Source organism: Lampetra planeri, chromosome 11, assembly GCF_965212315.1.
Source record: "Lampetra planeri chromosome 11, kcLamPlan1.2.h2, whole genome shotgun sequence".
Lineage (NCBI taxonomy): Eukaryota > Metazoa > Chordata > Hyperoartia > Petromyzontiformes > Petromyzontidae > Lampetra > Lampetra planeri.
Genome location: NC_136117.1, coordinates 4,381,051 through 4,402,713, shown reverse-complemented (window position 1 = coordinate 4,402,713; position 21,663 = coordinate 4,381,051). Strand labels below are relative to the sequence as shown.

Genomic DNA, 21,663 nt, shown 5'->3' with positions numbered 1-21,663 from the left:
CCACCATCTCGCTTTTGGTTTCCCCAATGGTTGCCAAGCTCTGGGTGTGATTCCATTACATCTGTTGACAAGGTGCCTCCTGCACCCTACACACACGACCTCCTTATCCCGATCACGTCCATAGCACGTTTTTGCCATGCTCTTACATGAACGTCTTATTCGCTTATCCTATCCTTACACATATTCCCCCGCAAAGTTCGCACGTACCTGCATGCGTGGACCAGAAGTTTTTTTCTCGTTGCTTTGTCCAAGTCAAACTCTATGACACGTGCAGTAACATTGCCATTACTCCCTTCCTCAAATGGCCACATTTAAAACTACATTTCACATCTCTATGAAAATGTAAGATATGCAGAATATCAGACACCAACCCTTGCTAATGCAACCAGGCTTTTGATGTCCTTCTGACCTCTGATATAATGCACATTACTAAATCAAACTATGAAACTATAAACTTTGTATTTTGAGCTATATAGCTCTTTTTCAGAAGCGACCTGCCCACAAATGATAGCTCAACAAAGTGGCTTATCGCGTGGAAATGTAAATCGGCCAAATACCTTAAACGCATGTTTCTAAATGTGGAGGGAAAAACCGGAGGACCCGGAGAAAAATCCACGCGACCACGATGGAGAACATGCAAACTCCAAATATACAGCAGGCGTCAGGGTCGGGATTGAACTCACGACCTCCTGCATACCAGGCGAGGGAGTTAACATCTCACCTCCGTGGCACCCTTTGTGTACAGAAGTACACAACAACCTCTACTACCTCCATATTCTTCACTTCCTCTCGATATCTGTGATAAGGGTACAACGGGGGTGCCATTCCTCACCACTGCCATCAATTTCACTTTCGAGAAGCTCACATTAAGAATTGGCAATCGATAGCTGCCAACAGTTATCATTATCAAATAGGCATCACCCACACACTCCCAAGTTTCTCAGCTGAAGATTACTCACAGTGATGACCGTGTGTGTAGTATTATGTCGCTCTGTCCTATCCACGGTTTTAATGGCAACATAATCAAGCGCGAAACAATTACGTGGAAATATAAAACCATTCCAGACACTGGCTCTCACCTCAACCTATTTTCTTTAAAAAAAAACTGCAGAGTTGACACCTGACTGCCAAGGTCTGCTCTTACAGTCTCTCCCCACCATCTATATTAGATCTTCCCATTACTTGTTGATCCCTTGACTGCCCATTCCGATGCCTGCCTCAGTTAGAAACACCTCTGCCCCCGTACACCAACCTCAACCCATCACAACCACTTTTCTCCGATAGGATCTATACATTCGCACTTATCTCCCACGCTTTGCTCTGTACATCTGAGTGGCTTGCCGCAGCTGTACTACGAAGTGCCTTGTGTGCACTGTGTATAATTACACGTGGAAATCCTGCTCCGTTCCTTGGTTAATTTGTTTGGAGTCCACACACATGCAAGTGTGACTCAAACATTCACATGCACTTCCTTATTCCCCAGACCCCCCTCCGAGTAACACAGTTTCTAAATGTGTTATATAATCCATTAGGGGCCAATATGCCCAAAACATAATGGGCCTCATTCACGTGTTGGCACACACCAGCTATCCTATTAAGAAATTGACCACATCACACGAAACTGCCTTTCATGCATGGGTTCCAAAACTCTGTAGCTTAACATTCTTTTTTTCATAATCTGCCACATTATGCACATTAAGTCCTCGTTCACCTCCTTACTCCTTAACCCAACAAGAATTTCAAGGAATAGATGCAGGGGTCCTACTAATCCTTTTTGCAGAGACGTCAAATTAGTTTTCAGAAAGGTTACCTTGAGGTCAATATGTATGGCCCTCGGCCAAAGCCCTGGGAAAATCTAGCTCAGCTGTAAACTAGCGAGCACTGTACGTGCGAAGGGCCTGTTCTGTAAGCAAGGAGGCAATCGGGATTTTTTTATACTCATAAATCCAAAATCTGTTTATCATTATAAACATTCATGGGTCACTTTGTCATGAGCAGTTAATTCGTCGATTCGCCAGCATGATTGATCAGTGTTCTGTAAAAAAACAATAATAATAATATATATGAGTACTAACTTAGCTTCTGAATCAAACTGTGAATGATTGTATTTGCTGAAAGTAAAGGTATCGTTTTCAGTAGTTATTAATTTGAATCCTCGTATTCAATAGGCTCATCCTTGAATCAGCGTGCTTAATCCAGCTTTGTTCTCCTTTGCCTCGAATCCAATTGCACTCTTGGCACTGAGTTACGAGGCTAAGACTTGTTTCAATCAAAACACTCACAATGAATGGAGCATCACCCTGGGAAAGACCACGGGAAAATAAGAATGTAACTAATTCTGAAGGCACTTCAATAGGCTCCTGATCCACTCATCTCACGCATACATCAGGCGGTACGCGTTGTTTATGTCCTGCAGAGTTCCTAAGATGGAAATGAAACTGAACATTTTAATCCACAGAGGCAAAACTTTGCTGAAATAAGTGACAAAGCAATCACGAAAAAACATAGTTCATCTTAGGACAATCTAAAAAACGATAAATCAAAACTATTTTTTTCTTTAGCAGGTAAGACCCACTGAGCTCCATAACCCTTTCTCAGAAGCGACTTGACCACAAATGATAGCTCAACAAAGTAGTTCATCATGTGGAAATGTATAGCAGCCAAACACTCCAAAACTCATACTCATGTTTCTAAATGTGGAGGGGAAAACCGGAGGACCCAGAGAAAAATCGACGCGACCACAGGGAGAGACACATGCAAACTCCAAATATACAGGTGTCAGGGTTGGGATTGAACCCACGACCTCCTGTATAGCAGGCGAGACAGTTAACAACTTGCTACCGTATTGTTTGGTGTGTTGTATCATCAATTCAGCTCTGAACAAAGCTCCTGACACGTGAAGTGAAATGTCGTCAATCGTGGTGAAAAACACGCTCGGTACAACCCAAAAAACTCATCGGAGAGCTATACACCACAACCACAAAAACCTACGTGGCTGAGACTCGGTGCAACTTGGTGCAACTCGGTGCAACTTGGTACAACGCAGTACAACTTGGTGCAACTCGGTGCAACTTGGTGCAACTCGGTGCAACTTGGTACAACGCAGTACAACTCGGTACAACTGGGGACAACTTGGTACAACTTGGTGCAACACGGTGCAACGCAGTACACCAACGTGGTACAACGTTGTACAAAGTGGTACAACAACGTGGTACACCTGACACCCGGGTTTCATGATGGGCGGCTATCAAAGTGGCAAGGCAGTGCTTTGCGAGCTTCTCGGCAGCCACGTCGCTGCGCTTCACCGCAATTCAGATGAATCGCAACCGGCGCACGACAGCTCTCGCCAAAATTTGACACACACACGCAAAAAAGCAATTTTTCTCACGGAAAAAAAAAATGTATTGTGTTTTGATGACTCCAATATCACATGCGCGAATCAACTACATTGGCGCAAGCCGCAGACTCTGCAGCGACGATGACAGCACCTAAGATACAGAATAGGGGCCAGCGATGGCAGGTGTGGATTTTAAGTGATTTATGAGCAACAAATATATCCCTTAGCCAAGCAGTGTGCTTGCTCGAGTGTGAGCATGAGGGGAACTTCAAAACCATTTATCACAAAAACATTTAGCTATTTAATCAGTTTAGCGCAACACACACACACAAAAAAAACTGCTGACAATGCACGCGCAACTTCTTATTCACGCAAGGTAATGTGTTCGCCGTGAAATTATGGGAGCAAGTTTAAGTTTATTTCACCGCAGCAATTTCTTTTTACTGAAAAACACTAAACCCATTATTGCAGTGACAACATGCTTTACCGCTCGTTGAAACTCATTACACAAGGTGCGCGACCTTTCGAGCCAATTATTTACGTGCATATTTTTTTTTTGCGCTGAAAAATATTCAAAAAGTTTGTTATTTTTTGTTTTGTTAAGTAATTTCTCGGAGATGCGCATACAAACGCATCGTTCGGTAATGCCCAATTGGCAATAGTGCACAAGCACAATTAAAATAACAACACAACAAATTTACTACGATGAGCCAAGAATGTCTGTGTGTCCCGCACGTGACGTCACTCCACGTCGACCAGCCCCCCTCATTAATACTCATGAACAAGTGACGTCCTTCACATGGACCCCCCCCCCCCCTCATTAATAATAATTAGCGGCTGACATCTCTCCAAATGGGGGCCGAAGCGCCTCCTCCCCCCTCCTCGGCGTCAACTCACAACCCTCACGACAAAGGCAGAACCCTCATGTCACGCGATCTCCATAACGCTGTTGAGACATAGAAGTAAAAAGGACGTCATGATGAACAAGGGATTATAACCTTCAAATGAAATAAATCTGTGTCAGTGCGCCCTTACAAATTGCACACGAATGGATGCAATGAATGGAACACGTCGTGGTCTGCTTTCCGCTCACAAGTTTCAGATTTACTGAAGTACACCCGTCCTTGGACGGGCAAAAGGCTAGTGAATCTCTAATGCTGCTAGAAAATAACTAAATAAATAGACATAAAAGGGAATGTATCAGGATATCGCAGATTTATGTGCTATTAAAGAGAAGGGGCATTGTCTGAAACGTTGCCGGTTATATATTTCCGTCTTAAGGCCACAGTGTTATTGATGAATGAGTTGAATTTTTATTTATTTTACCTACTCAACCGCTTTCATCTCTGCCGCATTTATTCTGCAATCGCCGGCCGTTTATCGCCGCGTGCACGCGCGCCACCGATAGCTCGCGAAGCTCACTAATTAATATCACCCCGTCCGTTCATCTCCCCGCCCGTGAATGCATTCGTAGCGCCCTGACAATCGCCTTAGCAGCAAAGGACCTCCTCGCTGGGCGTGGGAGCGAGTAATCGGGGCCGGGTTAATGGGCCCTGCGGGGGGGGAGGGGGGGGTGCACGCACCTCCAGCTCGATGCGGTTGAACTCGTCGAAGCACGCCCACGCTCCGCACTGCGCCAGCCCCTTGAAGAACTTGCCCATGGCCCTGTAGTCCAGCCCGTCGGAGCAGTTGAACACGACGCACTGTGGGCAACGCACAAGAGCAGACCGCACACACGGGCCGCCAAGTCAGCGCGGAAAAACGGCGTGTAAAGGTGCAGCCCTGCAGTTGCTCGGTCTGACACCGCTGCTGGTGGGAAGGCTTCAACTAGACCAGCGCGTGCAGGCCCTTTCATCCACCACATGTGGCGCTATCGAAGGGGCATAACGTAGAACATACTGCTATCGCAGTAGCAAAGAATAATGTACTTCTCCCGCACTCTGCGAAAAACTTGGCCTGTTATAGGTTTGTCCACCCAAAACACTAGACGACGGTCTAAAGACCCTCATAGGAGAGCACTTTCCAACCTGTGATCCGCAGACCAATGGTACCCCGCAAAGACGTGGGAAGTGATCTGTGAAACTGTTGCAGATCACTCGGTTCACTGTCCATCCCTCCCAGTCAGCCAGCAAAACTTTAAATCTTTTGTGGAGCCCTGTCTCCCTCCACCTTTCTCTTGCCTTATCTGTGCTGTATATTGCAATGTATCTCAATGTCTCGCTTTGCAACGTTTTCTATTCATCAATTCTATCATCTGTTCCTGTCCGCTATTCCACCTCTCTCTCTATTCCTCGTCTCCCTTTACTGCATCTCACCCACTTCCCCTATCTCTCTCCATGTTTCTCTCTCTCACCTCTCATTCTCTTTATTCATACCTCTCCCCTTTCCATCTCAGTATATCTCGACGCTCTCTAATCCTCCCTCCCACTGCTGGTCACTTTCCCTCGATCTCCTCTTTCTGTTTTGCTCTCTCTTTCCTCAACATTTCATGGCTGTTCACTCTGTCTCCACCCCTATCCCCTCTATTCCGATTTGTCTCTCTCTACCTAATCTCCCTCCTCTCTCCCCTTGCCTCTCTGCCCTCTCTCCTCCATGACATCAGCGCGATTCATGAACCCGGCTGAACGCCGTGGGATGGCGGATGATTGTCATCGTGCGGTGTGCGCGGCAACGTCACCATGCACACACACACTTGGCCGTTCACCAGGCAGGCAGACAAGAATCCAGGCAGGAATCCAGCCAGAAAATAGCTTTCTTATATAGTATGAAATACCTTCGTTTTTACTGAATGATGGCCGACGATGAATGTTTGAAGATTGGTAACCACTGCTTGAGAGGGTATTTGACCTACTCTTCCATGCTCCCAGACGTCCTCAAAGAGGTGGGAGAACCCACACTTTATTTAACAACCCTCCAAATGACTGCACGTGAACCCCTTCACACTGCTGGGTGGGCCAGAGACGGGGCGAGGAGGTTAAGAAACCTGCAGCATTGTTTCAACTGCCCCACTGGGGGACTGAAATGAACCGACGACCCCTGGATTGTAAGCCCAGTGTGTTGTCAATTATACTACGTATGTTGATCTTCTTTCGCACCATACATAGCCAACCGTGCTAATCGGAGGTGCGGAGGAAGTACGACTAACTAAACACAAAAATCCGCTCTTCAAGAAATTAGTTTTTGATCAATATTTAAAAGTTCCAGTGGCTTAACCATTACACCACTGTGGCAGCATCCAGCATGGCAATTGGCAGGAGGACGCGATCAGAATGAATGTGGTTCAGGAGCACGACAATTAGCGTTGACATTAACGTAGCAGAGCTCATTGTGACTTTATCGAAAGACCCAAGAATATTAATTCCTGCAGTCACGAAAGCTTTAAGTCAAGATTTACGTTATTAAGCTGGGTGAGTGTGTCGCAACCCTCCACCACCCGACACGGCCAATCAGTAAAAAAGGTGTCACGTTGACAAAAGACAAATTGTTCACTACTTTAGCCAACCGGTGTGTTGAAGAGTGAATCCACAACATTAACAATTTTTGACCCCTTGGTTGCAGCGCTGCGATCTACCATGAACATGCTAATCTCTCTTTAACATGCGAATTTTAACCTGGCAGCCCTTTGATTGGTGGAAAACCAACCATTGGCTGCTGACATTTGGGCTACGCCCATTTCAAACCCTTATAAACAGTTTGCCTTGGAAGCTAACCCCCCTTTTCCTGAAGATGACCGCTCGTGTTGCGATCGAAACGTCGGAGTTTTTTATTTAATTTTTGGTTCTTTCTTTGAACCTATCTACGTGACTTTACTGAAAGTCCCAAGAATATGCATTGCTACAGTCTACATTATAGACTGCCAGTACACTCATGAAACTTAATAACCAGGCGACAGTCTACATTATAGACTGCCAGTACACTCCCTCCAATTAAGGACCAGGCTACAGTCCCCATTAGTGTTTTTTTGATGTTTATTATTTTTATTCGCTTTATTTTCATTATTACTTTTCTATTCAGCAGAGCTATGCTCCTGCTTAGAACCATGAAATGTGTATGACCCATGAACAAACAATTCTGAATAAACCCAAATTCACCATTTCTCAAAAGCTCCAAACAGTTGAGCCTGGTTCGTGGTTAGAATGGAGGAGTTTCAGGCTTAGTGCAGAAACGAAACCTCGAATATAACTATCAACTTTTTTTATTTTACCAGGTAAGGCCTACTGAGCAATGTAGCTCTGTTTCAGAAGCGACTTGGCCACAAATGATAGCCCAACGGAGTGGTTTGTCACGTGAAAATTGGCAGCTGAATACTCCAAACGCATGTTGATTCTAAATGTGGAGGGGAAAACTGAAGGACCCGGGGAAAAAAAATCCACACGACCACGGGGAGAGAAACACGCAAACTCGTTAGTTAACGCCTCTACTGTGCATCGCCTAATAAATAATTAGCCAGCATTAATAATGTCCCACACCTAACAAAGGCCAGCATCGATCCCACTTGACCAGGATACTGGAAACGATAATTGACGTAATAAAACTTTAAGTGAGATTCGCACATACACACAGTGTGCACACACGTGCAGTGCTATAATCATCGGCGCTTCATATGTCTCTGCTGTTCCCAAATTGTGGAATGGTCTCACATTCCACCCACGTCTCTTCATAGATCCAGAGCGATGCAAGCCATATCTTTTCCATCGAATCCGAGGTTTTATTTAAAATTTCAATCGCCCTGCCTGTGAATGTCCGAGATATTTGTCGCACATACCTGATTTGCAAAAAAAAAATGATTCACGAGCTCACAAAACCTTTATTATGCAGCACGGCAGTGCAAATACCTGAAGAATAAAGTGACTCTGTATACCCACGAACTCCTCCCGCTGCTGCCGACCCAGCAGCATGAATGGGTGCATCACAGATAGTCGATTTGCAGGTCGAGTGTGGTGGGGTAAAGTATGGGTACTCCCAGCTCTTTCAAGACGTCTTAGCAACGTAGAAGAGTAGATCAAAATGTGCAGCAGAGGGGCTCTTTAGAGCACGGTTGGTTACGTACAATGCGAAATAAGTTCCACATACACATACATATCCTCTTGTCAACAGTGGCTTGGGCTGCGGTCATCCTTGTAAAAGAGCTGTTTTAGCACCATGAGCTTTATTATTCCATTCATGCATTCACTTCTATGCGTTGAGATTCCTCGTCAGAGGGAATGGTCTCTATCGAATCAGGTGGGGCGGTGGCAAGGTGTGCGTAGCATCTTGCCTGCTTAGCCACGGCCTTAGCCAGATCCTTGCAGGTCTCTGTCTTGCCCGTTCCAGCTGGGCCTTCGGGCGCCCCTCCCAGGTTCAGCAGCAAGGCTCCCATGAGTGTCCTGCAAGCGTAGTCAAGCAGGCCACTCAACCCGCGCACGCACAGGCGCGGAGAATCACGATTTACTGAGCGTCGCACAAAGCCCTTCGTCCTTTGCCATCCGCTGTGCACATTCGTTAACCTGCGTCTGAATGAATTACGTACGAGTGGACGTATGTTGCGTGTGCATGTTGAACTTCTTTCACACCGTGCGTAGCACAACCGCGCTAATTGGAGGTGCGGGATGTAAACTGGAGTTGGCATCCGTGGGAAAGTAAAAAAAATTCGAGCTTCATTGGACTAAGATGAAAATTTTATGCAATGATCGCATTGTGAGTGGTATTTAAATTAATTGCTATGTTAGTGGTGGGTTGTGATAAAATGAATGAAGATGCTTGTGCTATTGTTCATGGCAGCATTGTCCATCATGGTCCTCACAGAAAAGTATATCGGCAGGTTTTATGATGGATCTGGCAGTATGGTGCTGTGGTTCGAGCGATTAAGCCACAATTGGACAGAAGCAAGTTGCAATCACAGTCAATGGTTAATTCCACGCATTATCCTTCTGGGATTGACAAAATAAGAACCACTTTGTGGAAAGTCAGCAGTAGAGAGATTAGCCCCCATCAAAGTAATGTGGAATTTCAACTGTTGCATAAAATAGCAATAGCATTACAATGGCAATTGTTGACTAAATGGTTACATAACATTTTTTATTGATGATAATGCTTACATTAGATGACTACAACAGCCGGTGTACCGGAAGCAGCGGTGAGTGTGCAATGTGACGACCGGGGTACTGGAAGCAGTTGTGAGTGTGCGATGTGACGACCGGCGTATCCGTAGCGGCGGTGAATGGACGGTGTGACGACCGGCATACTGGAAGCAGTGGTGCGTGTGCGATGTGACGACCGGCATACTGAAAGCAGTAGTGAGTGTGCGATGTGACGACCGGCGTATTGGTAGCGGCGGTGAATGGACGGTGTGACGACCGGTGTACCGGTATCAGTGGTGCGTGTGCGATGTGACGACCGGCGTACCGGTAGCAGCGGTCCGTGAGTGGGGTGATGACGAGGCGGCCCGTGTTGCCCAGGTACTCGTATCCGTAGGGCACGCCGGTGGTCACCATGCACACGCGCGTGCCCCCCACCTCCCAGTAATAGCGCAGCTGAGCGATCCACGGGAACTCGGCGGTGCTGCGCACACCAGCCTCGGCCAGCCTCGCCACCACGTCCCGGGCTGTTTCCCCGGGGCACAGATGCCGTCGTTGAGCGAGAAAAATACTCAGGCGCTGAACAATTCGATTCGGGATTTATCTACGTGGTATCGGCGTGCAGCTGCATATGACGGTGACGTTCGAAGGGCGGCACATGTGCGTCATGAAGAAGCACCGAAAACAGGGTGCAATGCTTCATACGTGTATATATATAATCATATTGAAGGGATATTGCAGAGATAGGCAACAGTTATAAATAAGCAGAAAAGATTAAGGTCATGAGCATAGACATCAATAGCGACAAGGAGTTGGCTGCACGGAGGGATGGGGGGAAAATATCTCCAGAACAGAACAGAGGCAGAAAAGGAACAAGCCCCCATTGAGTCGCAGATAAAGAGGGGGGGGGGCGATTTATTTATCATCGCTTATATAAAATATGATTCACTGTAATAAAGTGAATCATATTTTATATAATAAAAAATAAATAAAGGTCTCTGGGCCGATGTCACAATTTGTTTAAACAAAGAAAACCCTGGACAAATTGGTCAGTGGCCATGAACGTGGTGTTAATTCAATGGTAAAGGAGATGTATTACCTGGTAGTTTCTTTCATAATGTTGATTGATTGGACAGTATTGTAAATACCCTGGTAAGTCTCACTGATTATTCAAGACTCTGGGTTGAGTGGACGTCCAACTGGGATCGAAACTCGTCACGTTTGCAGTCTGGCACGGCTTTGCCAGATTTGGCCATGCAATGCAAGTCCTCGGCAAGTCTCAATGACCCTTCATTTCGCATTATCAGCACAATCCTCCTTGTGATGTTCTGACACATTTATCTTTTTGAGTCAGTTTGGCTCGAGAAAAACTCCACAAACACCAGAGGAAAATGCTCAAATGATACAAATATTGCGGCGAAGTGGAATTTCTGTACTGTCCGCCATGGGCCCACCTAGTTGCCTGGGCAACCACGTGGGTTTCCTCATGCACATCACGATTCCATGCTCTGCATGTTTCATCGAAGCCCTCTAAAGTCACTCGATAACAATTTGTGGAAAGCTGTCAAGTTTTAGATTTGAGCAACAGCGTAATGGCTAGTGCTTTAAAGAAAAATCTCTTCAAAATCAACTCAACAACAGATTGCACTATTTCGTAATTCGTCACAGAAACACCAGACACTGCCACCATTAGTCTCATATAATGTGGCTTCGTGGTGAGCACAATGAACACTGGAATATTCACCCCCTGCAAGTGAACAGTAATATCAATTTACGTCATATCAATTATTTAACACGGTGAAAGCCTGCTACTAAAATATCTAATTTTCAAGGCAGACCTGCACAACGTGTTACACGGGATAAGGCCCGTTATTAATGTTCACAATTTAGTTGGGGGTGATTTGCAAAACTAGGCGTTGGACTGTCACTTGCACACACATTATCTCATGATATTTCAAGTCCACTCTACAGCAAATTAATCGCTTTGTTAATTTCTCCCAGAAATTGTATCACCGTCATTATCAGTGGCCTATCCACTGTTGGATGAAGGCCACGTGCATCCCTTATAATTCTGTGATCCCTCACAGTCAAGTCGGAGATTTTTTTCGATTTAAAACTTTCGTGACTGCAGAGATTCATCTTATTGTTTTTTTCGGTAAAGTCACGTAGAATGGAAATAATAAAATAATAAAAATAAAACATAAAAAATAATTATCACGACGTTTCGGCCACAACGCAAGCAGCCGTCCTCAGGTGAAGAACAGGTCTGTCAGAAAGACAGCGTCTGAATGAACACCACCAGGCTTGGCAGCTTATATTTAAGCTGGGTTGGAGGGGGAAGAGCGCCTAGACAAAGGAATTTGCATTAGCTGCAGTAACTAGCTAATCGAGTCTCTCACCTTTCTGAAGAGATGCCGCGACTCTAAGGTAATACCAAACGCATTTACACTAACATCTGCTGCTGTAACTTCTTCTAATGCTAAACGAATTATACTTTAGTTGTTTACGTGGTGGTTTTAGTTACTGCAGCTAATGCAAATTCCTTTGTCAAGGCGCTCTTCCCCCTCCAACCCAGCTTAAATATAAGCTGCCAAGCCTGGTGGTCTCGACTTATTAAGGATTTCACTGCTTGGTAATTTCTCACAGAAATAACCAGAAACTGAGCCATTAGTCTGACATAAACCCGGATCAGTGGTGAACCCAATGAATCTCACTGCAAATGACCTGATCACACCGCTCCACCTGCAGTGGTCTTCCACTCTTCCCTCCGGAATGCTGGAAAGAGCCTCATTCATTGGCCATCATCCCTGACCAATCCCACTAACAAGTCAATGTGTGGTCTCTGATTTGCATTGTCCCTAATCCACGTTCTTCTCTGCATCTATCAGTGTAATTCTGAGCATGCATCTCTCCTCATGTCTGTTTGCGCACTATTTATTTTTTTCTATTTGCTTTTCAGTGTCCAGCTGAACTTGATAACAAAAAGCAACATATTCCGATAGAAGAGAGTGACAGAAGAGAGTGATCAGTGTATAGGACCAGCTATGACATATGGATCAGACATGCATCAGGAACGGAATTTCTTTATCAGGTGAAACCAAGCCCTGGGATGATTGAAATAAAAATAATCGACATCAATTCATCTCCCCGCATAAACATGTAAATATTCATGTTATCCATCAGTCAAAACTGTCGACTGATCTTTAAGATATTGTCAGCAGAGTCAGAATGTTAAAAATATGTTGCTTTGTTGCCAGATGCTATTAGTACGAGCACTCCATCTAAAGAATGGGTCCCTAGTCAACAATATGAATGTTACCTGTTTCCTTTTGAAGTGGCCGCAAATATGAAACAAAGACTGCATTGACCAAGTAGGATCCTTTATTTAAAATAAAAATGTCTTCAAACTTAGTTGGAGCAATGACATTTGTTCACAATATAGGAACATAATTACTGCCACTTGCCATAAGAACGAGGAATGTACAACACTGGCTCAAGAACAGGGACTAACACGGACTCACTATCGTTTGAGTGGTGACTTTTGACTTGTACTCTCATCGTTCCATTTAATAAAGGTAATCAATGCGTGTTATTTACAAATGCAACAATGCAAAAGATAGATTAAGCTATTGACAGATAGCAAGAGAGAGGTCATGGTGTCAACATACAATTCCAAACGTGGCTGAAGAAAAATCTCAAAATAATATATGTGAAGGTGACCGGGTGGCTTAGACATTTAGAGTTCCAAGGATGGCATCGCTGCGAACCTGGGTTTGAACCCAGGTGGAAATCCGTGATTAAACCAGGTTCTCAAGGGTTTGCAGTTGATGGTTTCAGCTCAATCACCAAAGAATGCACAAAAACCCACAATACAATTGGGTACTGCGCCTAATTTTTCTGAATTACATCTCCGTGAATACATAAATATTGGTGTGAGTCCATATGTGTGTGTAAGTCTATGTGTGTGTGTTTGAGTCGATGTGTGTGTGTAACTCCATGTGTGTGTGTCTAAAGTCGATGTTTGTCTGTGTGAGTCCATATGTGTGTGTGCGTGTAAGTCGTTGTGTTTCTATGTGTGTGGGTCGATGTCTGTGTGTAAGTCGATGTGTGTGTCTGTTTTTTTCGCCTGGGCAACGCCGGGTACTTACCGCTAGTAAATAAATATTGGTTTGACTACCATGTAATGTGCATTATTCTCTGTTGCTGAGAGAGTGGGAAAGTGCTGTAACCTACTATGTGCAGCGGAGGTCAGTTGAAGGAACCTCAAAGGCAGCTCTGCGATATTTGCTTCAGTGGATCCTTGTCTAACACGAAGGGTTGCCCTGCACCTGACAAGATCCGAACGGATGCTTCATCTCTTGAGCAAGTGCCGATCGCACAATCGGGGTAAAATTTAGGGAAAATAAATATATAACAGTTAACCTGGGCAGTGGAACTAACATGGACCCATTCAACAGAGTAAACACACTGCATATGTTATATGTGTAGTGGTGTAAAATTCGTCACTACGGCACGTAGCGCGAAGTGCTGTAAAACAAGGGAATATGGGTGCAAGAGGCTAGCACACCGTGAAGTACCATACAGTCGGTCACTAGGGGCGTGGTATCGGGTGCTCGCAGAGAGAGGGGCTGATGAGTCCTACCGACAGAGTAGGGAATAGCAGCCACTCCTCCAGCGCAGCGAGTCATTGCCACATCGGGTGAAGCACGTGATGGGTGGTTGGGGAAAGGTGACCGAGGGGACACGGAAAGTGTAGCCGGGAATCTTCTAGAGAGTTCCTAAAGGGGGCGTGGTTAAGGGCGGAGCCGGGCAGGTGGCACGTGCAAGGTCGTCTGGAACCTTCGGGAATGTTCCAGAGGGGGGCGTGGCTGAGGGTGGAGCCAGGCCATGGCGAGAGGGATAAAAGAGAAGCCCCGATTGCATATCGGGGCTGTCTGCAGGTGAAGTGGAACCCAAGTGCTACGCCTTTGTCTCCATCTCCGGCGTCGTGGGTCAGATATCACGTTGGCGGTTCTGACCCGGTTAGAGTTACCCAGTGTGCGCAAGAGATAGGCGTGTTATAGTCCCGCATGTAACGAGTGTAAGAGACAGGTGTATTGTAGTTCCGTGTGTAATGGTATTATGTAGTGTAGAATAAACGTTGTTGCCTCCTAAATAGTGGATCCGAAGTGACTCACTACTTTTGTATAATGCAGTTATTAACCAGAGTGCAGGTAGCTCACCAGCTGTAATCTTCTAAAATCAAGATAAATGCTGAAGCTGATGAATATTCATGTTATTTATACAAGTATATATACACAATTGGTGATAACCCATTGAGAATCATTCAGTGTATTCATGGAGCAGGTTGGCATAACGGATAAAGCACTTGATACACAACTGGAAGGTCACGAGTTCAAATCTGGGTCATGGATCAACAACCAATTATCTGTTTGGGGTTAATAAAACGAGTGCCACTTTGTTATGGAGACTTACTGGTCCCTGTCATAGGAATATGGAATTTCTGCCACAAACGAAGGTGAACACCAACACCACCACATGCATGAGCAGAAACACTTTGAAATGAACTTGACACATTTAGTTACCAATAAAACATATTTTCAGACCCTTGTCAATTAACTGCTGCATGAAGGCCTCCCCATTACATTTTCGTCACGGTGGTTGTTTGATCATACGTCACCATGCTGGTCAATATGAGTTGGTTAAGAAGAGAGCCCAGGACTGGTTAAAATATAACTCACAATGGTGTTAGCCATGCCCTGGTACTCAAACTCGGGCCATCAGATTCACAGTGCAGTGTGCTAACCACTGCTCCACTGCTCTGCCACCAATAACTGTTATTACATTTTAAGCTACACATTTTTGGGTAGTTCACTGATTTAAACATGACTTCTTTAATGACGTTGAATTGTTTTGTACTCAGTTGTGAAGAAAATAACACGCATGAAATAAATTTTTAACACGTGGGCTTTCGGAACTGATATTACGATTGAATAACTGATTTTTGGGTCAGGCCGCGTTAGTAAAATGTGTGTCGTTACACCCTCCTCCACCCGAGACAGCCAATGAATAACGTTGTTATGAGAACAAACGTGGCAATTAATGTCTGCTTTAGCACCACCGGTGTGCCTGCTGGGAGAGCAATCCACATTGAACGTTCCGCTACATTGATGACATCACACCAAAATCTTGACTTAAAGCTTTCGTGACTGCAGGAATTCACATTATTTTTCTTTGAATCTATCTACGTGACTTTACCGAAAGAATAATGCATCACACCGCCTATTCAAGGCCTAAGACTGGAGGACATTTTAAAATTTTCCGCATCTGCCCGATGATGACGCCGCTTGTAACTACCAGCGACAAGTCCGCACCCGATTGTGTGCCGAGGAGAAGTATTACATTGGCACGTGTGTTCACGTAACAGATGTATTCATTGTCTGTGTCGGGTGGAGGGGGGTTTGTGACACACAAATGTGTGTCACAAACCCCCCTCCACCCGACGCAATCCGACCCAAAAATGAATTATGAATGCAATTTCTTGCAGGGTGCATCCAAAATTGAGTGCAGCGGAGCCTTCTGGAAATGCGAGTGACCTCCCTTTACACATACGTCTTCACACATTTATTTATTCATTAATCATAAGCAAACAAACTGCTCCCAAAGAAATACGTGCCATTACTTGCTGAGCTCCGGTATCACACTGCATGAAGAAATGTGAGAGGTTGTTTTATCCACTTGCAATGATTGCAAAAATGTAAAGCAATATAGGCGTGGGGGGGGGGGAGTGGCAGTGTGACAACCACTGCACGATAAAAACTGACCACCTCAGTTCGATTCCCGGCCATGGCTAATGTCGGTTGTGAGTGATGCACTGACCAGTCCCGGGCCACACTTTTTGACCAAGCTGCATTGACCAGCGTGGTAAAGTATGGTCAAATAGCTCTACAAGACAACATGGCACAGGAAGGTATTCATACAGCAGTGGATTTGCAAAGTACTGTAAATACAAGCACTACAGCCTGACGAATCCACTGTTGACATAATTTAGTGACGGGGTCGAATTTATTTAAATTATTATTTTATATTTAATAACTAATTTAATGTTAAGTCAAAGTCATAATTTGTTTGTGACTAAACACGCATTGCTGACTTCCCTGCAATGTGGTACTCACTATATGAACCCTGAAGGGTGATAGGCTCAATAATATCCCCCATTGCAATTTGAACTAAAATCTTCTGACGAAGTGAAGAGCTCTAGCTACCATGCCACCTGGCCAGATTTTTTTTGTGAGACCTATTGAATAACTCCAAAAGCAGTCCCGTGCTGTATATCTACTGGGACCATTCTCAGACATCATGTGAGCTTGTACTGACTTGAGGGAGTTCCAGAACTAAGACCACCTCATTAACGACGCCAACAGCACAATCGAGATCAACATTGCCCTTACAATCCCTCGCAAAAAATAATATCCCTGCATAATATTATGATGGTGAACACAATTTAGAATTTGAGAACCGCTGAGCCAAACAAAAGACTCGGTGTAATGGTAAGCACACCAGAATTGCCATCTAGAGGTCACCGGTTCAGATGAAACGATGGTGCAAGTTTACGAAATTCCCCTGCCTCAGTCCACCCAGCTGTATAAATGGGTGCACCACAGACATGTCACGTGTGGCGGGGTAAAGTGTGGGGACTCCCACCTCTTCCAAGACGTCTGACCAGCGCGGAAGAGTAGGCCAAAATTACCTCCCTTGAGCCCTCTAGTGAAAGCCCTTCTGCTGGCGGTGTCGTTAGCAGGAAATTACTGGGCTGCACCATTACCCTTTTACACGGCCGTGCAGACTCAAACATGTATAGACTCAAGGCTGATTGTAAGTCGAACACACTAACTACGCGCACCATGCAGCGGGTATAACGTAATCTAGACGTGCACCGAATTAATGTAGCATGTATACTTATATCTTCCGCATATGGCACATTCAATACAATCGTCGACGCTAATTAAATCGAGGACCGAAAAAAGAAAACGTTCCCTTGCCGATGCGCGCGGCGTGGAATGGCGCACACTCGCAGCGCCCGGCTGCGCTCGCCGGGCCACCGGCGCAATGCGAGCGCGCGCGGCGAGGGATTACCGTGCACGTCGACGGTAATCAGAGCTCCCAGCGTGATGCGAGCCATCTTCGAGAGCTTCCCACGCACCATCCCCACCACCTCCTCGATTTGCTTGCCGCTCTGCTCCAGATAGGCGAGCAGGCCCCCGGGCCGCTCCATGGCCTGTGGGATGCACAAACGGGGACACCCCCGATGAGGCGCCATGGTGGCGAGATGTTAAATACCTCGCCACGTAGACAGGAGGGCCGCGGGTTCGATTGCGATCCCGACCATGACGCCTGTTGTATATTTGGAGTTTGCGTTTCTCTGGGTCCTCCGGTTTACCCCCTCATTTAAAAATCTAAACCAACGCACGTTTAGAGCATTTGGCTGCTATACATTTCCACACGATAAGCCACTTCGTTGAGCTATCATTTGTGGCCGGGTCGCTTCTGCATAATAACTACACAGCTCAGTGTGTTTTACCTGGTAAAAAAAAATGTTTAATAGTTTAGGCAAAGCTGCCCGGCCCAGCGGTGAGAACGCTTTATGGAATTAACGACGACTATGAGTACGGCGTGACTCACCTGTTACCTCGCAGCTGCACAGCATACCGGGAAACGTTTCGACAAGCGTGTTCTTTAAATGTATAATTATTATCATTATTACAATGTCGTATAAAAATATACGACCATCATATATTCAATGTGACTGTCCGCACCTAGCAAGTTTTATGGCCGTGGTGTAAGAGTCATTCTCTATAGATGTTCACAGTTTTGACCTTTCCACGGACACAGCAATGCATTCTTAATCTCACATTCATTCGCTTACTTCTAAAGTGCAGTGAAGCATCGTCCCATGTTTAAATCTGTTTGCGCTTTATTTCTGTCCTGTAACCGATCTGTGCATAGCTTGACTCCCGTACTCTACAGACGTTCACATATCCGTCCGGTGAGCACATCCACCAATACCGTAGACCCCATGCAAGTCGGATATTCGGCAATAATTCCGCCAGGTGGTGCAAGGTCTGGTGTCAGCGTTAAGCATCAATGACAAACGAGAAAACCCCAAAGGCTACAAGTTATCTATTTGATTCTGGGCCTCAGAGAGGACTCTAGATGACCAGCACGTGGTATTCAAACATGCCGTCACCCTGCGTGATCCACTAACCCTGCCTCAAAGTCACCGAAGTAAAGCGCCACCGCGCCCTTCAAAATATTTTGAATTCAACACACTTCGTCAGACTTTAATGATACAGCACAGTGGTTAATTAAAATTTTATTTCAATCATATGCCACACTGAATATTATATTACCATCATTACGATTGTCAAAACATGATAAAGGCATTTTGGGCTTGTTAAGGGTAATGAGAAAATATATGACGTTTGGGCCTTCGGTTGTTTGGGCGAGATTACATCAGTGCTCTAAGAGAAATGTATTGAATGTTCAATGAAAACCCAGGGCTGTAATTATTATGAGTGGAACATTATCCCAGGATGGAAACCCACAGCCTGCATGCCTCAGCCATGTTCGCACAAAAACCTCAGTACAATTTCATTTTTATTTATTTTTCCTCCCTTCTTATTAAAAAAACGTTCAGAGTGAGAACCATTGAAACCAACGCAGGCAACAGCCTGTGAGAATAAGACATCATACAAGATGCCCGAGGCTTAACTATTAGCATTAAACGTCACCAACATGTTTTCATTACGTTTCATTACAGCAATTTAGCCGATTCCGTGAGGCTGAAATTCATTGAACGTTTTGCACAACAGCGTTTGCAGCGAAGCGGCGTTGTTTTTCAAGAGCATCCGACGGTGTTTTTGTCGGCCTGTGACACAGACGCATACACTGTGGGTGAGCGCTGTGAATAGAGCACCCAGCTGACAATTAAAGAGGTTGTGAGTCAACTCAGCCAAAGTCCTGTGGGTGGAATATTTCCTGCCATAGCAATGTGGAATTTCAACCAATGGCTCTGTGATCTCAACGTTGATTTGCATTTTCCCCTCACAAATCTTGGGGCAAAGAAAAACTCTTTGTTTCTTTCAATGGGCGTTGAACTAAATTCCAAATGACATGACGCACATGAAAAGATTGGGAAAAATAAATATTCATATTCTGCAATCGCAAATTCAAATCCCACCCAGGCGTTAACCGGCTCCTTTCCCCCCCTGGGGTAGAAGCCATTTCTACCGTGTTTTGGACAGTGGCTGTACTGAGGAGAAAACGACTCCTGCCATAAAAAAGTGACATTTCCACCATTGGCTCTGGATGGCCAGCGGAGACGAGCACACGCAACTTGCTGCCAACGACGCATTCAGAGGCTCTGCAACACCCGTGATGACCATCGGGCATTAAGCGGCAGCACCGGGCCCCAAATGCTGAGCTTCTGGTGGCAGCTGGCTTGTTTGGCATCATCGAGGGTCGCCTGATTTGCGCCCAGCCGAAGATGGAGCAGCCACGTCATTCGGATTCTTGTACGAATGTACGTTAAACTGCTTTCGCAACGTACGTAGCCAACCGTGCTAATCGGTGCCGCCTCCCCTAACAAGTCCTATACTGCGAGCTAAGATCCGGTAACATCCAGCCAGGAAGCCAGATGACATGCTTCAAGGACTCCCGGAAACAGAAGCTACACATCTCAGACGAGACGTGCCCGATTCAAACCTCGAATGGCTGGCACCGCGCCATCAAAGCGGGCACGCGAGATGGTGGACAAAAAACTTGCACTGTGCATCTGGAGACGCACTGCTCAAGAACGAAAGCAGCTTTCATCCCAAGCGGTGAAATGGTGCAAGCGGCTACGACGCAGCAGCGTCGTATCTCCCATGCCAATCTGCGGAGCAGCACGGAGACCCAGCAGAGCAGCTGTATGTATGTAGAACTTATTTTACATCGTACGTAGCCAACGGTGCTAATGGGAGGTTTGGGGGAAGGACAACAAACTAAAGAAAAAAAGCAGTTCTAAAGAAATTAATTTCAATCTAGATGATTTAAAAGTGTATAGCTTCAATGGCTTCCTGATATCGGAAAGAAGAGCGTTCCAGATGGCCGTAGAAGCACATCTGACAGCGCGCGATGCGATGACCGTCTTTGTTCAATGGCTAGACAAAAGCCGCTTTGCATGATTACCAGAGTTTGCGTGATGATTTTTGCTCCTTGATGATTGTCAATGTCATCCTGGATTCCTGAGGGACAGCAGAGAGGAGTGCCACTCGATACTTGCTTCAGCTGCTGGACAGGTAGACAAGTTGCCTCTCTTGACAATGACCAGAGTTTATTTGCAAAGTTATCATTTAAAAAAATCACAAAAATTGCTGAATTGGTAAAGATGTGATTTTCTACATTGGGAATAGAAGGCCATTCAACTACACGCCTGCCCAATGTAACCGAGGCGCTCATCAGTGTAGGAATCTATGTTATGTCCTTGCCACGGCCTGGCTTCGCAAGTTCATCTCGCTAGAGGGTGACCTCCGACTCCTTAGGCAAACACGGCTGCAACGGCAATCGCTCAACAAAGGGCGCCCTGTTGTACCTCTCCCATCCACGAGCAATCTATAATCTCCAGCGTTTGTGCTGCTGGATAATCAGCCAGCATCACTTGCCTTGCTTGTGCTCTCACACTTGAATGGATTTGTTTTTCGACGCCGGTTGAAAAATGTACGTTACCGAGCAATACAACCCTTTTCAAATAAATGGCGATGACAGCACCAGTGCCGCCGCTGATTATAATGACAGCAACATCATCAAGCGCCGTAATGCTCAACAGAAATAAAAATGTGCTCCTTCGGGGAATCTCAGCTCACACGAGGAACGTTGCGAGCCGCAAAATCAAATTGCAGCAACGAAGCGGTGTGTGTCGTGAATGGCTACTGCCTTTCACATTTGGTTTACTAAGTCATGCACCGATGAAATGCTTTTATTTAATTACTTACTTATCCACATATGCTACACTGAGTCATAGGACTCTTTTTCAGGAGGGTCCTGCCTCATTGGCCAAATTAATGATGAGCGTATTTGTACAAGTGGGTGGGAAATGGAGCATGCGGAGAAAAACCCACGCATGCGAGGGGGCAACACTCTATCCCTGTACAGATGGAAGCAGATTGGGATCAGTCCACTTGCTGTACCGCCTTCTCCTGGCGAACCAGGGTATGGCACCTGTGTGTGTGT

At 45.5% G+C, this 21,663-nt stretch overlaps 1 protein-coding gene across 3 annotated transcripts in view; it reads right to left on the bottom strand.

The window, feature by feature from the left end:
- The window catches only part of LOC144721221 (dynein axonemal heavy chain 3-like), an 814,808-nt gene that overhangs the window by 290,546 nt on the left and 502,599 nt on the right, over nucleotides 1-21,663 (bottom strand). For all 3 annotated transcript variants that reach the window (XM_078598660.1, XM_078598658.1, XM_078598659.1), the window contains 4 exons: nucleotides 17,530-17,671; nucleotides 9,722-9,920; nucleotides 8,595-8,703; nucleotides 4,921-5,040 (listed from right to left, as the gene is read on the bottom strand). In XM_078598660.1, coding sequence (XP_078454786.1) covers nucleotides 4,921-5,040; nucleotides 8,595-8,703; nucleotides 9,722-9,920; nucleotides 17,530-17,671 — 570 coding nt within the window. The remainder of the gene's footprint in view (nucleotides 1-4,920; nucleotides 5,041-8,594; nucleotides 8,704-9,721; nucleotides 9,921-17,529; nucleotides 17,672-21,663) is intronic.